This window comes from Bos mutus, chromosome 16, assembly GCF_027580195.1.
Source record: "Bos mutus isolate GX-2022 chromosome 16, NWIPB_WYAK_1.1, whole genome shotgun sequence".
NCBI classification, from domain to species: domain Eukaryota; kingdom Metazoa; phylum Chordata; class Mammalia; order Artiodactyla; family Bovidae; genus Bos; species Bos mutus.
In genome coordinates, this window is record NC_091632.1 from 57836115 (window position 1) to 57854376 (window position 18262).

The following is an 18262-nucleotide window of genomic DNA, read 5'->3' on the forward strand; positions in this document are numbered from 1 at the left end:
ACTCTACACCCAGCACATTGCTCCACAATATTAGAAAGTCTATTGGTCAGGATACACGGATCATTATAGAGATTAAAAAAACAGTTAAACACCTGAAACACAAAAGCATCCCAGAAGAACAGGAGAGTAGAGCTGGGATCCAGACAGCCTGTCTTGGGCTGAAATAACTGCCTTGGATCCCCTGATGAAAGAAATATCATGCTCAATCATTGTACTCTCCCACATTGAATACCAAAACTGATACACAAAATTCAGGAATCCTAAAATGTAGAAACAATAGTAGAAATCTCTTTCAAAGTCAGGAACATAAATATACTACTGGTGGATATGTTGATATGACATTCAACATGGAGTAGAAAAAGCCATGACTGGGGCTTCTGCAGTAGACTGTTGGCTCTTTTAGAGCAGGGATCTTTTCATGAATACTCTCTGTCCCTCTGGCACATAGCAAACTGGCAGATAATGGGTATACAATTCATTTGAGATGAATACGCTTGGGTTGTATGATTTGGCCCGGGAATGCTTAGATTGTCTGAAAATACTATTGTAGGTTGCCACTGCTACTTCTAACCTGATATTTATTCCTACCTTTAGTATCTACTTGGTTCTTGTGAGATATTAATGGTCATTTGTAAAATGAATGGGCTATGTAAGTGCTAGTATTTATATATATAATTATATATGTACACTAATATATAAAAGCTTTAAATAAACACATGAAGAAAAAATAAATGGTACAAGGACAAAATATCACTCATCAAAAATGTTTTTAAAGACGTAAATAGAGCTCATGTTGGTTCAGTTTTTCTTCTATGTTAATCAATAATCTTTACTGAATTTATTAATAATACTTACTTTGACTTTCTGAAATTTTAATATCTTTCTCCATCTCCTTCTCAAAAATATGATAATCAGAATCTGCTGTGTCAGAGAAATCAAGCTTGAAAACCTAAAATATGTAATCAATAATGTTTAAACTTTTATTTGATCATACTTTTGTACTCAAATAGTCTATATGTCAATACACTTTTTTGAGTAATAAAAATATAAGAGGTTTTGCAGCTGAAAGGCAAACACGTAACCGGGACAGTATAATGGAATTGAGTTATGACTACTGGTCATTTTCTTTCAGAAAATTCTTTTATTTTAGTTGTTGTTTTCATAAAGATAGAACATATTTTTATAATATTCAAGTACTACAGCAAAGCTCAGAGAATAAAGAAAAAGTTCTCTGAACTGCCACCACCTTTAAAAAAAAAAAAGACAGTTGACATTTTGGTGTATATTTTTCTTAGACCTTCCTTCATTATGGAGTTTTTATATTTTAAGGCACATAAGAATTACCTGCAGGGTTATTAAATTCTAACACCTCAACTTTGGAGACTCAGATCGAATAAGTTTGAGATGGAGCCCAAGATTTTCATTTTTAATATACTCCCCAGGTGATTCAAATATAGGTTGTTATGTCAATCTCTGAGGAATTCTGATCTTCATTATCTGGGGGTGTGGTGGGTGTGGGGAATGTCCTATTTATCTCCCCAGTGAGGCTGAGTATTATACCATCAGTTGACTGGCACTGGCTTCCTTTACCACCAAGTGTAGAGGAAGAGAAGACCAAAATCTAGAGCTGTGCTAGGGGCACAGTAAGGGTTCTGAAGAGAGAGCCCAAACATTGGTGTGAGCATCATGTTTCAATCAGGTCTTAGCAATGCAATAAACAATAGGTGCTTCTAATTCCCAAGTCTCATTGGGAAGAAGAAAAGTAAGTCCAAGGCTATTTCCAATTATTTTTCCTATTACAAAAGTCTGCAATTATCATCCCTGTAGATAAGACATTATTCAGTTCAGTTCAGTTCAGTCACTCAGTCGTGTCCGACTCTTTGCGACCCCATGAATTGCAGCACACCAGGCCTCCCTGTCCATCACAAACTCCTGGAGTTCACCCAAACTCACGTCCATGAAGTCGGTGATGCCATCCAGCCATCTCATCCTCTGTCATCCCCTTCTCCTCCTGCCCCCAATCCCTCCCAGCATCAGTCTTTTCCAATGAGTCAGCTCTTTGCATGAGGTTGCCAAAGTATTGGTGTTTCAGCCTCAGCATCATTCCTTCCAAAGAACGCCCGGGACCAATCTCCTTTAGAATGGACTGGTTGGATGTCCTTGCAGTCCAAGGGACTCTCAAGAGTCTTTTCCAACACCACAGTTCAAAAGCATCAATTCTTTGGCGCTCAGCTTTCTTCACAGTCCAACTCTCACACCCATCCATGACGACTGGAAAAACCATAGCCTTGACTAGATAGACCTTTGTCGGCAAAGTAATGTCTCTGCTTTTGAATATGCTATCTAGGTTGGTCATAACTTTCCTTTCAAGGAGTAACTGTCTTTTAATTTCATGGCTGAAATCACCATCTGCAGTGATTTTGGAGCCCAATGCTCTACTCCATTTTTTCCCCTGTATACAGATTTTTTAAAATGTGAAATTGTGAGTCCAACATTATATACTTTAACCTTTAATGCTGCTGCTGCTGCGGCTAAGTCGCTTCAGTCATGTCCGACTCTGTGCAACCCTGAGACGGCAGCCCACCAGGCTCCCCCATCCCTGGGATTCTCCAGGCAAGAATACTGGAGTGGGTTGCCATTTCCTTCTCTAATGCAGGAAAGTGAAAAGTGAAAGTGAAGTCGCTCAGTCGTGTCCGACTCTTAGCGACCCCATGGAACCCAGCCTACCAGGCTCCTCCATCCATGGGATTTTCCAGGCAAGAGTACTGGAGTGGGGTGCCATTGCCTTCTCCCGCTTGCTTTGCAGGTGCATTCTTTACCTGCTGAGCCATCAAAGAAGCCCAGAAGGAAAATATTGGCCTTAAGTGATACATTAGACCAATGGATTTAATAGATATATACAGACTATTTTATCCCAAAACAGCAGAATTCACATTCTTTTCAAGTGCACATGAAACTTTATCTAAGATATATTACATTTAGGCCACAAAACAAATAACAATAAATTTAAGAAGATTTAAATCAGATTTAGCATCTTTTCTAACAACAACAGTGGGAAGCAGATGAATTATTCAATTGTGTCAGAACAATTTTACATTTGGGAAAAAAGTTAAACACACACACCAAAATAAATTATATTAATACACAGATGAAAATTTTAAAAGGTTTATTATATGTTTGTTATTAAGTAACCAGTGATATAACAATAATATTAGAATAGGGAAAGGTGTTACTGAAAAGTTAGAATGTACAAAAGAATATATTGTAAACTTATTTTCATTGATTGTCAGAAATAAGTATAACACAGATGACAAATACATTTTTAATTCTTTTAAACATACCATTCTCAATGTGAAAACAGCAATAATACAACAAAATTTTATTTCCTTAGGACAAATTACTAGGAATAGATTTCTAAATCAAACAAAATGACAAGTTAAAAATATCAATATGTATTTCCAAAACTAACACCATACATGTATGAATCTCTACTTCACAACCTTATAATTATCAAATATTAGTTCTCTATTTCTAAAAATCTGTTTGGTTTCAAATGTTATCTTTTTTGTTATTACACTTTAGTATAGGGTAAATATGGAGAAGGAAATGGCAACCCACTCCAGTACTCTTGCCTGGAGAATCCCATGGATGGAGGGGCCTGGTGGGCTGCAGTCTACGGGGTTGCAAAGAGTTGGACACGACTAAGCAACTAACACACGCACACACACAGATAGGGTAAATATAGTATATAGTAAATGAAATTCACTACTAATCTCTACTTATTACTAATAAGAATATAAACTTACAGTTTTTTTGCTATTCATATTTATTCTTTGATGAATTTTGTATTAAATAGTTTACACATTTTACTGAAGTATTTTTGAATCTCATTAATTTGGAAGTTACATTGGTGGTGCTGGAATCATTAGGTTATCCTCTACTTATGCTTAATCCACTGTGTTATTCTTTAAAAGCAAGTACCTTTAACTTCATTTTATCATTTATTAATCATTTTAAAACACAATGGTACACGTACACAATGGGAATGTATGTTGGTACAGTCACTATGGAGACCAGTATGGAGTTCCTGAAATACTAAAAATAAAACTACCATATGACCCAGCAATCCCACTTGTGGGCATATACTTGGAAAAAACCATAATTCAAAAAGATACATGCACTCCAATGTTTATTGCAGCGCTATTTCTAATAGCCAGGACATGGAAGCAACCTAAATGTCCATCAACAGAGGAACAGATAAAGATACACATATACAATGGAATATTACTCAGCCATAAAAACACCATCTGCACCAACATGGATGGACCAGAGATTGTCATACTGAGTGAAGTTAAGTCAGAAAGAAAAAGACAAATATATAATACTGCTTACATGTGGAATCTAAAAAATAGAGTGCAAAATGAACTTATCTACCAAACAAAAATAAAGTTACAGATGTAGAAAGCAAACTTATAGATACCAAGGGGGGAATGGATGGGTGGCATGAATTGGGAGACTGGAATTGACATATACAGACTGCTGTGTATAAAGAGATAACTAATGAGAACCTAATATATAGCACAGGGAACTCTACTCAGTGCTCTGGGTGAGCTAAATGGGAAGAAATCTAAAAACAAGGCAATATATTTATATGTATAACTAATTCACGTTGCTGTACAGCAGAAACTAACACAACATTGTAAAGCAACTCTATTTCAATAAAAATTAATTAAAAAAACCCCCCAAATCCACAAGGTACATTTTCTGTTTTGTAATAGCTCATTACTTTTCCCTTTTTTAAACTGATCATAATAATTTTAAAATTAGAGACGTCTAAAATATATGCTAGTAAGTATCTAATGAAACTTTGATATCAAACATTAGATAAACAATGAAATAATCTATAATAGTGAAACAAAATAAACTTTCCATACTGAACTTACATTAGCAGAATCTGAGATTTCTGATTCGCTGTCTTTGTTTGAGTATTTTGTAGTGTTTAAATATACGTAATTCCGAATTGTTGCTGATAATAATCCATCAGCCCATTCCATAGTATTAGGATCCAGATGTCCATATAGTTCGCTGAGAGTGATACACTTTGGATTTAAAATACAAATATCTATTTTTCCTCTTCTTCCTGAAATCTGAGAAAAATCCAGTGTGATTTTTAAAGACACTGACTATAGAAAAATTGTCTAATTTTTTTGTATCATTCCTACCAGAGGTTTTAGGAAAGATCTTTTGCTTGAAAGAAGGATTCTTTATAAAGGTAGCGCTTTGCAAGAAATAATAAAAGTTGACTTATTAAAATTAGCCATTATATCCAAATAATTATTTTTTAAAATTATGAATACTACAAATGAGGCTTCCCTGATAGCTCAGCTGGTGAAGAATCCACCTGCAATGTAGAAGACCCTGGTTTGATTTCTTGGTCAGGAAGTTCCACTAGAGAAGGGATAGGCTACCCACCCCAGTATTCTTGGGCTTCCCTGGTGGCTCAGATGGTTATGAATCTGCCTGCAATGTGGGAGACCAGGGTTTGATCCCTGGGTTGGGAAGGTCCCCTGGAGAAGGGATGGGCTACCCACTCCAGTATTCTGGCCTGGAGAATTCCATGGACAGAGGAGCCTGGCAGACTAGAGTCCGTGGGGCCGAAAAAAATTTGGACACGACTGTGCAGCTTTCACAGACACACAAATGAATCCCTAGGAAAAGAATGGGACAAAAAAAAAAAAAAAAAAGAAACCATCATGCTTCTAAGTGGACTTTGTAGATGTAATTAAGGGACATATTTGGAGATGGGAAAATTATCCTGAATATCCAAGTGAATTCAATCTAATTGCATGAGTTAAAATTGGAAGAGGAAAGCAAGGACGCAAATCAGAAACAGGGCAGTACACAAGGATCTAGAGGTATGGACAGTGTGCAAAGATCTGAGAGGGGCCTCCAGAAGGTATGGGCAGCTTCCCGCTGACAGACAGCAAGGAAATGGGACCTACTTATTTATGCCAACACCTGAATGCACAAGGGAAAGAGTTCTTCCCTAGAGCCTCCAGAAAGGAACTCAACCTGCTGACATCTGGATCATAGCCCAGTGAGACCCATACTGGACATCTGACTCCCAGAACCGGAAGATAATAAATGAGTGTAGTTTTAATCCATGTCATTGTGGTTATTAGTTATAGCAGCAATAGAAAATGAACATTTTCTATTTCATATATATATATATATGTATATATATATATATATACAATGAAATATAAACATATATTCAGTATAAATAATATATATACTACTATATATTATATAAATATATTCAGCCATAAAAAGAATAAAATAACATCATTTGCAGCAACAGAGATAGACCTAGAGACTGTCATATTAAGTTAAGGAAGTCAGAGAAAGACAAATGACATCATATGATATTGTTTATATATAGAATCTTAAAACATGATACAAATGAACTTATTTACAAAACAGAAATAGACTCATAGATATAGAAAACAAACTTATGGTTCCCAACTAGGAAGGAGGGGCAGAGACAAGGACTTTGGGATTAAAATATACACACTGCGATATATAAAGGGCTTCCTGGTGGCTCAGGCAGTAAAGGATCTGCCTGTGATGCAGGAGACCTGAGTTCAATCCCTGGGTCGGAAAGATTCCCTGGAGAAGGGAATGGCAACCCACTCCAGTATTCTTGCCTGGAAAATCCCATGAACAGAGGAGCCTGGTGGGCTACAGTCCATGGGTTGGCAAAGAGTTGGACATGATTAAGTGACTAACACTTTTACTGTATTTAAAATAACCAACAAGGGCTTACTATATAGCACAGGGAAATAAGTATCTTGTAATAACCTATAGTGGAAGAAACTGTAAAAAAAGAATATATATATATACACACACACACACATATATAACTGAATCACTGCTGTACACCTTAACTAACAGAACTGTAAATAAATTATATTTCAATTAAAAAACTTTCCATTAAAAAAATCCCATTATGCCTTATCCAGGAACACAATCAATATTTGAGCTATTATGTATTTTGTCTGGAGTCAGAGTTGGATATAGAAGTCAGGAAGAGTAAGATATAGTTTTAAGCTTCAGGTCATAATTGGTACTCAGACTTTATTTACAACGTTCTAATTTCCCTGATGTTGGGAAAGATCGAAGGCAAAAGGAGAAGGAGAAGGCAGACGATGAGATAGTTACATAGCAGCACTGAATCAATGGACATGAATTGGAGCAAACTTCAGGAGACAGTGAAGGACAGAGAAGCCTGGAGTGCTGCAGTTCATGGGGTTGCAAAAAGGCAGACACAGCTTAGCGACTGAACACACACATACACAATCTGTCTGGTGGCTACTGGAATAACAGATATCTGTGTCTCTATTATGCATTTCAAGCAGGAAGAGTGGCAGGCATTTCTTGCGAAAGCTGCAAGAAGGCTACAGACCCACAGAAGCCTAAAATAAGAAATTTCGGATGAAGACATACAACAGACCATCTAAGGCTCTAGGGAGAAGCTAAGGTAAGAATGTTTGAGATTAAAACATTCAAAAGCAGCTGCATATACAAGGGAATTGTGAAAATCAGATGCAGACCCAGTAGAGATGCAGCCACAGGGGGAAAAAAAAAACAGTGAAAAGACTTATACTTTCATCTCAGGCTGATCCTTAGGCTCAGATCAGTGAAGAACTATCCCAGCAGACAGAAAGCCTGTAAAGCCTGAGAAACGTGGCTTTTTTTTTTTTTTTTTTATGAACGCTCAGTTTTCAACAATAAAAAAAAATCACAAGGAATACAAAGAAACATGAAAATCTGTCCATCCAAAGTAATAAACTAAACAGAAAACAGCCCTGAGGAAGCTCAGATATTGAACATAATAAAAAAAGATTTTAACTGTAGTAAATATACTCAAAGAGATGAAGAAAACCATAGTGAAAAACTAAAGGAAATTAGTAAAATGATATGAAAAAAAGTAGGGAATATAAGTAAACAGAAATTATAAAAAGGAACCAAATAGAAATTACAGAGCTGAAAATACAATAGCTGAAATAACAAATTTCAGCAGAGGTAATCAGTTAATTTGAGCAGCCAGGAAAAAGAATCAGCAAATTTGAAGATAGGACTATTGAAATTACCTTGTTAAAACAACTCTCAATACATTTTAGAATATTGAAATCAGTATTCTTCTCCAACTGCAAATGAATAAAAACAGGAATCAGTAACAAAAGTTATGCATAGAAATTTAAAAATATACCCCTAAACAACCAGTCATGGGCTAGGCCAGGGGCAGAAGCTGGGAGGACCCCATGCTCGAGGGGCGGCGGCCAAGAGGTGTTACCCCACGTCAAGGGGACGACAGAGAATGAGATGATTGGATGGCATCACTGACTCAATGGACATGAGTTTGAGTAAACTCCAGGAGTTGGTGATGGACAGGGAGGCCTGGCGGGCTGCAGTCCATGGGGTCTCAAAGAGTCAAACATGACTGAGCGACTGAACTAAACTGAATCTGAATACACAAATCCATACAGACAGAAAGTCAACCAATAGTTTTCAGAGAATGGAGAGAAAAGGTAATGGGGAGTGATTTCTTAATGGGTAGAGGGTGTTCTTCTGGAAAATTTGAAACCAGAGTGAGGTGGTAATTGCACAATGTTGTGAATGCACTAAATGATATTGAAATTGTACATCTTAAAATGGTTAATTACATGATACATGAAATTCCCTTGAATTTTACTTTGCAGTGCATGATGAATTTATACCCATCACAGAACCATCCAACTCGAGGTACAGACGTTTTTTTAAAGGATGTGTTTGTGTGCTTAGTTGTTCAGTTTTGTCCAACTCTTTCCGACTCCATGGACTGTTACCCGCCAGGCTCCTTTATCCATGGAATTCTCCAGGCAAGAATACTGGAGTGGGTTGCCATGCCTTTCTCCAGGGGATCTTCCCGACCCAGGGATTGAACCCAGGTCTCCCGCATTGCAGGCGATTCTTTAATATCGGAGCCACAACGACACAAACATACATAAGGGCATCTAGTACAAGCATTATAGAAGTTTCCGATGATGAAGAGGGAAAAGAAGTCAAGATAAGGAAATAAACTGAACTGAACTAAAATAGAGAGAAGGTCCTGAACAGATCAATTAGGAAAAGTTTTGAATCTAGGAGGAATATCAAAACAATTCCATTACCTAAGATCTTGCCATTAGTCTAAATATTTTTATTATATTTTAAAACCCTCACATATAAAATGGAGAAGGAAATGGCAACCCACTCCAGTATTCTTGCCTAGAGAATCCTGTGGACAGAGGAGCCTGGTGGGCTGCTGGCCATGGGGTTGCACAGAGTTGAACACGACTGAAGCGACTTAGCATGCATGCATACACTGGAGAAGGAAATGGCAACCCACACCGGTATTTTTGCCTGGAGAATCCCAGGGACAGAGGAGCTTGGTGGGCTGCCATCTCTGGGGTCGCACAGAGTCGGACACGACTGAAGCGACTTTGCAGCAGCAGCATATATAAAATAATAAACATGAAAGAATCACTAAATATAGTATAGTCATACACAGTGCTTCCTTGGTGGCTCAGATAGTAAAGAATCCACTTGCAATGCAGGAGAGACTCAGGTTTGGAAACCTATGACAAAACTAGTGCATGCATGTGTGCTAAGTCGCTTTAGTCGTGTCTAACTCTTTGTGACCCTATGGACTATAGCCCTCCAGACTCCTCTGTCCGTGGAGTTCTCCAGACAAGAATACCAGAGTGGGTTGCCATGCCTCTCTCCAGCAGACCTTCCCAACCCAGGTATTGAACCAACATCTCTTAAATCTCCTGCATTGACGGGCAGGTTCTTTACCACTAGCACCAACTGGGAAGTCTTATGACAAACGTAGACAGCATATTAAAAACCAAAGACATTAGTTTGCCAACAAAGGCCCATATAGTTAAAGCTATTGTTTTTCCAGCAGTTATGTACGGATGTGAGAGTTGGACCATAAAGAAGGTTGAGTACCGAAAAACTGATGCTTTCGAAGTGTAGTGTTGCAGAAGACTCTTGTTGAGTCCATTAGACTGCAAGGAGATCAAACCAGTCATTCCAAAAGGAAATTGATCCTGAATTTTTATTGGAAGGGCTGATGCTGAAGCTCCAAAACTTTGGCCACCTAATGGGAACAGTCAACTCACTGGAAAAGACCCTGGTGATGGAAAAGAATGAAGGCAAAAGAAGAGGGTGGCAGAGGATGAGATGGCTATATAGCATCACCGACTCAATGGACATGAGTTTGAGCAAACTCCAGAAGACAGTGAAGGACAGGAAAGCTTGCCGTGCTGCAGTCCATGGGGTCGCAAGAAGTCAGACACGACTTAGTGAACAACAAAAAAACAACAAATAGTCATATGTGGGCTTCCCAGTGGCACTAGTGGTAAAGAACCAGCCTGCCAATGCAGGAGATATAAGAGATGTGCACTTGAATCCTGGGTTAGGAAGATCCCCTGGAGGAGGGTATGGCAACCCACTCCAGTATTCTTGCCTGGAAAATAACATGGACAGAGGAGCCTGGCAGCCTACGGTCCGTAGAGTCACAAAAGAGTTGGACATAACTGAAGTGATTTAGCAGACATGCACACATAGTCATATATACAGAATATACTTATTGGAATGATGTTGCAAGAAGTTTTTAATGATGGGGTTAATTCTCAGCATATAACGTTAGGTGAAAAAGCCAACATTAGAAAATTTGAAATCATTTATACATAGTACTATCTCAATTATCTATAAATATATTTAGTTTAAAAAATAATGAAAAGAAATATAACAAAGTATTTGCAGTTGTTTTAAATTTCTCACAATGGTACATATTTCTTTTGCAATATAAAAAATATTTTTAATAAAACAAATTTCTGCCCACTGAGTTGTAAGGACTGAATGAGATAATTCAAGTAAAGGTGTTTTCACTAGTATTTGGTCCATATTTAGTACTGCATAAATATTATTTATTTTTATTATTGATGTGATAATTTACCTATTACTAATTATAATAATTGCTTGAGAATTAACAGTTATTGATAATGGATAAAGAATTATGAGCTGCCACACGAATGGTTTTGAAGCAGGATATTGCACACTAAAAGAATCCACGTAATTGAGAACCTGAGTTTCTTAGCCTTTTGGACTATATTACCAACCACGAATCTTTAAGTAAGATAATTAAAATGCATACTATTTATTAGAGTCTAATTTTATATTGAATAAAAATATGTCTTGAAAAGGTAGGAGTTATTCTAGGTATCTAAGGACAATTCAACACTAGTAAGTCTATCAAGATAAGTTATAAATTAACCAGATAAAATATTAAAAATACATGCTGAGAAATGATTTCATAAATTCTAGGAGTCAAAAACTGAAATGTAATGAGACTAAAAGGTGATTTCCAATGTGTGATAGAGAATACCCATTATAGACTGAGAGCAAAATCATATTAAATACAGACATAGCAACTGCATTTTAGATAATGTAAGGAACAAAGTATTACAGTTAACATTGTCTTGGAGAGTTAATCAATTCAATAAGATAAAAATATATAAATATTAGAAAAGGGAAAAAATTATAGTCATTTGAAGATATTTCAAAGCAACTAGAGGAATAACAAGTGAAACCAAAAGTTAGTAAAAGGAAATAAATCATAAAATCAGCTAGAAATAAATGAAATAGAAATGAAATGTGATACACCATATTAAACTGAAGAATGAAGATAATTCAATAGATTACCTAAACAAAAATCAAAACTGTTAGTCAATTAGGTAAAATGACTAAATACAACATATATATTTTATAATTTTATTTTAACTAGCATCTATCAGTTTGAGATTCAGATGAAAAAAATCTTGTTCACTACAGTGACTCCTAACTACAAAATTCCTAGCAAGAAATTTGACAAGTAAAAAAACATACTTCTGTAAAGAGAACAAAAAGTGTTACCGAAGTAAAAAATTTTTACTGAAGTATAAAATAAGACCTAAACAAAAAAAGAAATATTTTATTTAGTAGAATATTTACCTGTGAAATAGAGTCCCTTTCTTCAATCAATAAGAATTCTTCAATTGGTAATAGTGTTAATGCTTTTTCTAAAATTCTTCTGACTGTTGTTTTTCCTCCTCCTGTTGGACCCACTAACATCACACCAACACAAGCCTAAAACAGAATTGCAGATTTATGGCTTAATTCTAGTTTACTGATTATTCAACAAAGCTGAAACCTCAAAGTTCTTATTTACAAATACATCTCTGACTATATCCATGGACCATTCATTTAAATTATTTTTCAATCAGTTGTAATCTGGGTTCTGTTTTATTGACTAGGCAAATATTAAAATCACCATAAGTCTCCCAATTTTAACATTCAAAGAATGATTTTCATTCTTTATATTTAATAGTTTATTTCACTTTCTAATTCTCATTTACTCCTGTGCCTTTCTCTGTGATTGACTTCTGTAGTAAGATTTATCTGGGCTTCCTGTTCTCTGTTTTTTCTCTTTTGAGTTCTGATTGTCCTTTCCATGTTAATCTTCCCTAATTCATCCTTGTCTCTCTCTCCTCCACATTGTCCCTATCCAATTTCATCCATTTGAGTATCTTTAACTATCATCTGAATTCTAATGACTCCTTTTAAAAATGTACATTTTTCTCAGTCTTTGATTCTAAATGCGAGTGAAATTTCAGTGTACTACTAAATACTTCTATCTGGATGTCACACATCGTTTTCAAAGTCAACATAATCTAATCTGTATCTTTTTTCCCCTACATTTGTTCTTTCTCTTATTTCCCTGCTGCTGCTGCTGCTAAGTTGCTTCAGTTGTGTCTGACTCTGTGCGACCCCGTAGACGGCAGCTCACCAGGCTCCCCCGTCCCTGGGATTTTCCAGGCAAGAACACTGGAGTGGGTTGCCGTTTCCTTCTCCCTAATCTAGTCAATAAAACCACTAGGTCCAACTGTCTGGGCTTCCCTGGTAGCTCAGCTGGTAAAGAATTCTCCTGCAATGCAAAAGACCTGGGTTTGATCCCTGGGTTGGGAAGATCCCCTGGAGGAGGGCATGACAACCCACTCCAATATTCTTGCCTGGAGAATCCCCATGGACAGAGGAGCCTGGCGGGCTACAGTACATGAAGTCGCAAAGAGTCAGACATGACTAAGCGACTAAGTACAGCATAGCATCAACTGTCTGAAGTATAATACTTGCCTTTTTCATTCTCTAATCTCTTTGAAAACTTTTGCATGATACCATCTTTTCTTTATCCCAACCACAATAGCCTGCCTTACCTTGGTGTTGTGAACTGAATTTTTGTGTCCTAACATTCAAATGTTGAAGCCCTAACACCCAGTGCAGTAGTATTGGAGGTGGGGGTCTTTGGTAAGTAAGCAAGTTTAGATGAGGTCATGAGGGTGGACCGCGTGTTGGAATGGTGTCTTTATAAGAAAAGGAAGAGAAAGGAGAGTTTGCTCTCCTTCTACTATGTGAGGACAGTGTTAGAAGTGGCCTGCAGCTCACCATCTGCAGGTAGAAGGTTCTCACCAGAAATAAAACCTGCCAGCACTCTGATCTTGAATTTCCCAGTCTCCAGAACTGTGAGAAATAAGTCTGTTGTGTAAGCCACTCAATCTATTGTGTTTTGTTAGAGCAGTCCAAATGGACTGAGTGGGTCAGATGCTAAACATCAGAGTGGGCCCCTCACCATCTCCTTTGGACTACTGCAAGAACATTGAAGAAATAACTATTTTTAACAATGTCTCACACATATACATTAAAATTTAAATATGGATAAAGTTAAAACATCTTTTTACTTCCATTTCAACCCCTATACCTTCATGAAGGCTTTGTGATTCTCTGGTCTGATAGTCTCATTCTATAACTGGCAAGGTGAGAAAGATCCAAAAAGCCTTGCTTGTCAAATGGAAATTATATATTCAGGACTGCAGCTAGCTGGTCCTGGGGCATCACGGCTTTATATGAAAGAATGGCAGCTATTTCTCTGGGAGCAATTTTATACCCCACTTAAACTCCTAAAGCAAAGCTGATGGCTCAATTGACCCTTGATTCACAAAGATTTCCACAAACGCTTTGGTCTGGTTTACTGATGGTTCAACTAAGCTGAAACCTGAAGTCTCTTGATGTCTAGCCTCAGAGTCAGTTATGAAAAATCAAAAGAAGTCTTGTTTATTTTGCTCTCTGGGAAGAACTCCAATTCTTGGGCTTTTGTTGATGGCCTACTTGGTGTGCCATTTGGAAAACTACAGAACAGAAGATTAAAGATAATCCTATATGGGGCTTTGTACTGTGGAGACAAATGGTAGCTGCTGATCAAACTACCTAAGTCATTCAAGGGCCCATGGTGAGGACCCATTCTGATGAGATTACCCAGAATTAGAATTAAGCTGCTGATCAATTTCTCTTCCCAAGCTGCCATGACAGCTTTCTGGATGCAACATCACACTGGATGTCATAACATGTTCACCATCACAGATTGCACAAAATAAAGAACTGTGTGTTTCTGACGCTACCACTGAACTTCAGACTGGTGACTCTTACCAAAAGTTGACACAGTTGTCTCAGTGAGAGAAGCCACACTGCATAGGGCATGAATGATCCCCACTTACACCTGGCAGATCCTACATCTGATCCTACATCAGATCTTTGATCCCTTCTATTGGGTCTACTGGTGGTGTTTCACTGATATTAATGCTATTCAAGCTATGGCCCCACTATTTCAATCCGACTGACTAACTCTAGGCACACCATCACATCTGTTGAAAGTAATTTGTGTCATGTGTTTGAATATCTGGACCATGTGCAACGTGACAATGGTGTCAACCTTTTAATGCAAGAGTCACTCAAAAATGAGCTGATTGTCAAGGAATTCTATGGACCTTCTACACTTCCTACCATCCACAGGCATCTGGTATTACTGAGCACTGGAATAGCCTTTCAAAAACTGACTTAGAAAGATTTCTGACTCTATCTCCCTTACCTTCTTTTTGTCCAAACACTTTACCAAGAAAATTTGGTCATTGAATGTGAGTTTCCCCAGAAAGGAATTATTTCTTTTCATTTGCTTCCTGAGTAATTATCAGCATGAAACAGATAAGGGATTATATAGAACTATTTTATAAATTTGGAATTTAGTCCTGATAACCATTCCTGTACTTATGTAGAAGCCAACCATTAACTTGCCTCCCTCCCTAAACCAATGCAAACTGCACCTCAGAGAAGATTATATGGCCTCTGAGTGTCAATTTTCCACAAATTTACATTTCTTTGCCTAAAAGGTAAAAGAGCATCCTGTTCTGATCATTTTTTCAGGTCTTCATTGTTTTGTGAAGACTCTGGTGTACATATAAAAATGCAATAAAATGTGTAGGTTCTCCTGTTTATCTGTTTTTGTCAGTTTAATTTTCAGACCCAGTCAGCAACTCTAAGTGGTGCCAACAGATATAAAGACATGTTATAAGCCTATGATAATTAAGACTGTGCGGTGTTGTCACAAAGATAGAAATACAGGACAAATAATAAAGTACAGAAGAAATCAATCCTTTTATATATGAAAACTTACTATATGAGAAACCATATATCAGTAAAGAAGTCTTAGGAACACTGGTTATCCATTCAGGGAAAGGGCTTCCCTGGTGGCTCAGATGGTAAAAAATCTGCCTGTAATGCAGGAGACCCAGGTTCAATCCCTGGGTCGGGTTTGATCCCTAGCTTGGGAAGATCCCCTGGAGAAGGGAATGGCAACCTACTCCAGTATTCTTGCCTGGAGAATTCCATGGACAGAGGAGCCTGGCAGGCTACAGTCCATGGGGTCACAAAGAGTCAGAATAAAACTTCCTCTTTTCACTTTCTTACAGGGAAAACGAAATTCCTACTTGACATTTTAATGAAAAATAAACCGCAGACAACTTAAAAGTGAGAAATGCAAGTATCTAAAAATTTCAGAAAAATTACTGACAAAACCTTGATGAGACAAGATAGAAAAGATTTCTAAAAACAGGACACAAAAACACAAGTCATAAAAAAAGATCAATAAAGATTATTGCATTAACAAAGTCTCCTGTACAACTGTATACCATGAATATTTCTAAATAGTGTGAAATGAAAATACCCGCTGCCATATCAACAAGCAAGAACTGTCATAGCCATCGGTGCTTTCTGGCCTTCAAATGTGAATGATGGCTCCCAAAATTGTGATCCAGTGGATTCTGTGACCCCACCCCTGCACCACCCACCATGATGACTGCTGAGGAGCTGGGGAAATGCAAGAAGCAGCCAGCCGCCACTGCTTAAGGTGAACAAGAAAACAGGATTGGCCCCAGATAGCTGAGGTTCCTATGAAATGAATGAGTTCAGGGAACCCAGAGGCCCGCATCTTCCCATACACAGAATGCTAAGTCCCTTAACTTGATAGCTGATCTTTGATGTTCATACTGCCTGCTCCCTTTGTTGCAAACTTGTGTATAGCCTGACATCCCCTCCTGCCTCCTTGGACAGAAATGGTATGGACCTAACAGAAGCAGGCGATATTAAGAAGAGATGGCAAGAATACACAGAAGAACTATACAAAAAAGATCTTAGTGACCCAGATAACCATGATGGTGTTTAGGGAGACATAATGGAGTCCAAAGTCAAGTGGATCTTAGGAGGCATCACTATAAACAAAGCTAGTGGAGATGATGGAATTCCAGCTGAGCTATTTCAAATCCTAAAAGACAGTGCTGTCAAAGTGCTGCACTCAATATGCCAGCAAATTTGGAAAACTCAGTAGTAGCCACAGGACTGGAAAAGGTCAGTTTTCACTTCAATCCCAAAGAAAGGCAATGCCAAAGAATGTTCAAACTATCACACAATTGCACTCATCTCACACACAAGCAAAGTAATGCTCAGAGTTCTTCAAGGTAGGCTTCAACAGTATGTGAACCGAGAACTTTCAGATGTTCAAGCTGGATTTAGAAAAGGCAGAGGAACGAGAAATCAAATTGCCAACATCCACTGGATCATTGAAAAAGCAAGGGAGTTTCAGAAATACATCTACTTCTGCTTCATTGACTACACCAAAGCCTTTGACTGTGTAGATCACAAGAAACTATAGAAAATTCTTCAAGAGATGGGAATACCAGACCACCGTACTTGCCTCCTGATAAACCTGTATGCAGGTCAAGAAGCAACAGTTAGAACCAGACATGGACAACAGACTGGTTCCAAATTGGAAAAGGAGTACATCATAAGAAATGCTGGGCTGGAAGAAGCACAAGCTGGAATCAAGATTGCCGGGAGAAATATCAATAACCTCAGATATGCAGATGACACCACCCTTATGGCAGAAAGTGAAGAGGAACTAAAGAGCCTCTTGATAGAACTGAAAGAGGAGAGTGAAAAAGCTGGCTTAAAACTCAACATTCAAGAAACTAAGAGCATAACATCCTATCCTATTCACTTCATAGCAAATGATGGGGAAACAATGGAAACAGTGACAGACTTTATTTTTCTGGTCTCCAAAATCACTGCAGATGGTGACTGCAGCCATGAAATTAAAAGATGCTTACTCCTTGGAAGGAAAGTTATGATCAACCTAGACAACATATTAAAAAGCAGAGACATTACTTTGTCAACAAAGGTCCATCTAGTGAAGGCTATGGTTTTTCTAGTAGTCATGTATGGATGTGAGAGTTGGACTATAAAGAAAGCTGAGTGCAGAAGAATTGATGCTTTTGAACTGTGGTGTTGGAGAAGACTCTTAAGAGTCCCTTGGACTGCAAGGAGATCCACCAGTCCATCCTAAAGGAAATCAGTCCTGGGTGTGTTCATTGGAAGGACTGATGCTGAAGCTGAAACTCCAATATTATGGCCACCTAATGTGAAGAGCTGCCTCATTTGAAAAGACCCTGATGTTGGAAAAGACTGAAGACAGGAGGAGAAGGGGACAACAGAGGATGAGATGGTTAGATGGCATCACCAACTCAATGGACATGAGTTTGGGTAAACTCCGGGAGTTGGCGATGGACAGGGAGGCCTGGCGTGCTGTGGTTCATGGGGTTGCAAAGAGTCGGACATGACCGAGCAACTGCACTGAACTGAAAGTGAGGGATCAAATAACAAAGTCTAGATAAACAGTTAATTAACAAACAACTTTACTTTGAAGAACATTATAGTAGATATCTTTTATCATAATTTTATTTTTCCTTGATCACAC

At 37.8% G+C, this 18262-nt stretch overlaps 1 protein-coding gene across 1 annotated transcript in view; it reads right to left on the reverse strand.

Annotated features, from left to right (window-relative positions):
- Positions 1 to 18262, reverse strand: part of DNAH14 (dynein axonemal heavy chain 14) — a 354570-nt gene that overhangs the window by 159597 nt on the left and 176711 nt on the right. The window contains exons 36-38 of the mRNA XM_070384410.1: positions 12082 to 12216; positions 4944 to 5147; positions 856 to 949 (exon numbers count right to left, since the gene is read on the reverse strand). Of these exons, the coding sequence (XP_070240511.1) occupies positions 856 to 949; positions 4944 to 5147; positions 12082 to 12216 (433 nt within the window). The remainder of the gene's footprint in view (positions 1 to 855; positions 950 to 4943; positions 5148 to 12081; positions 12217 to 18262) is intronic.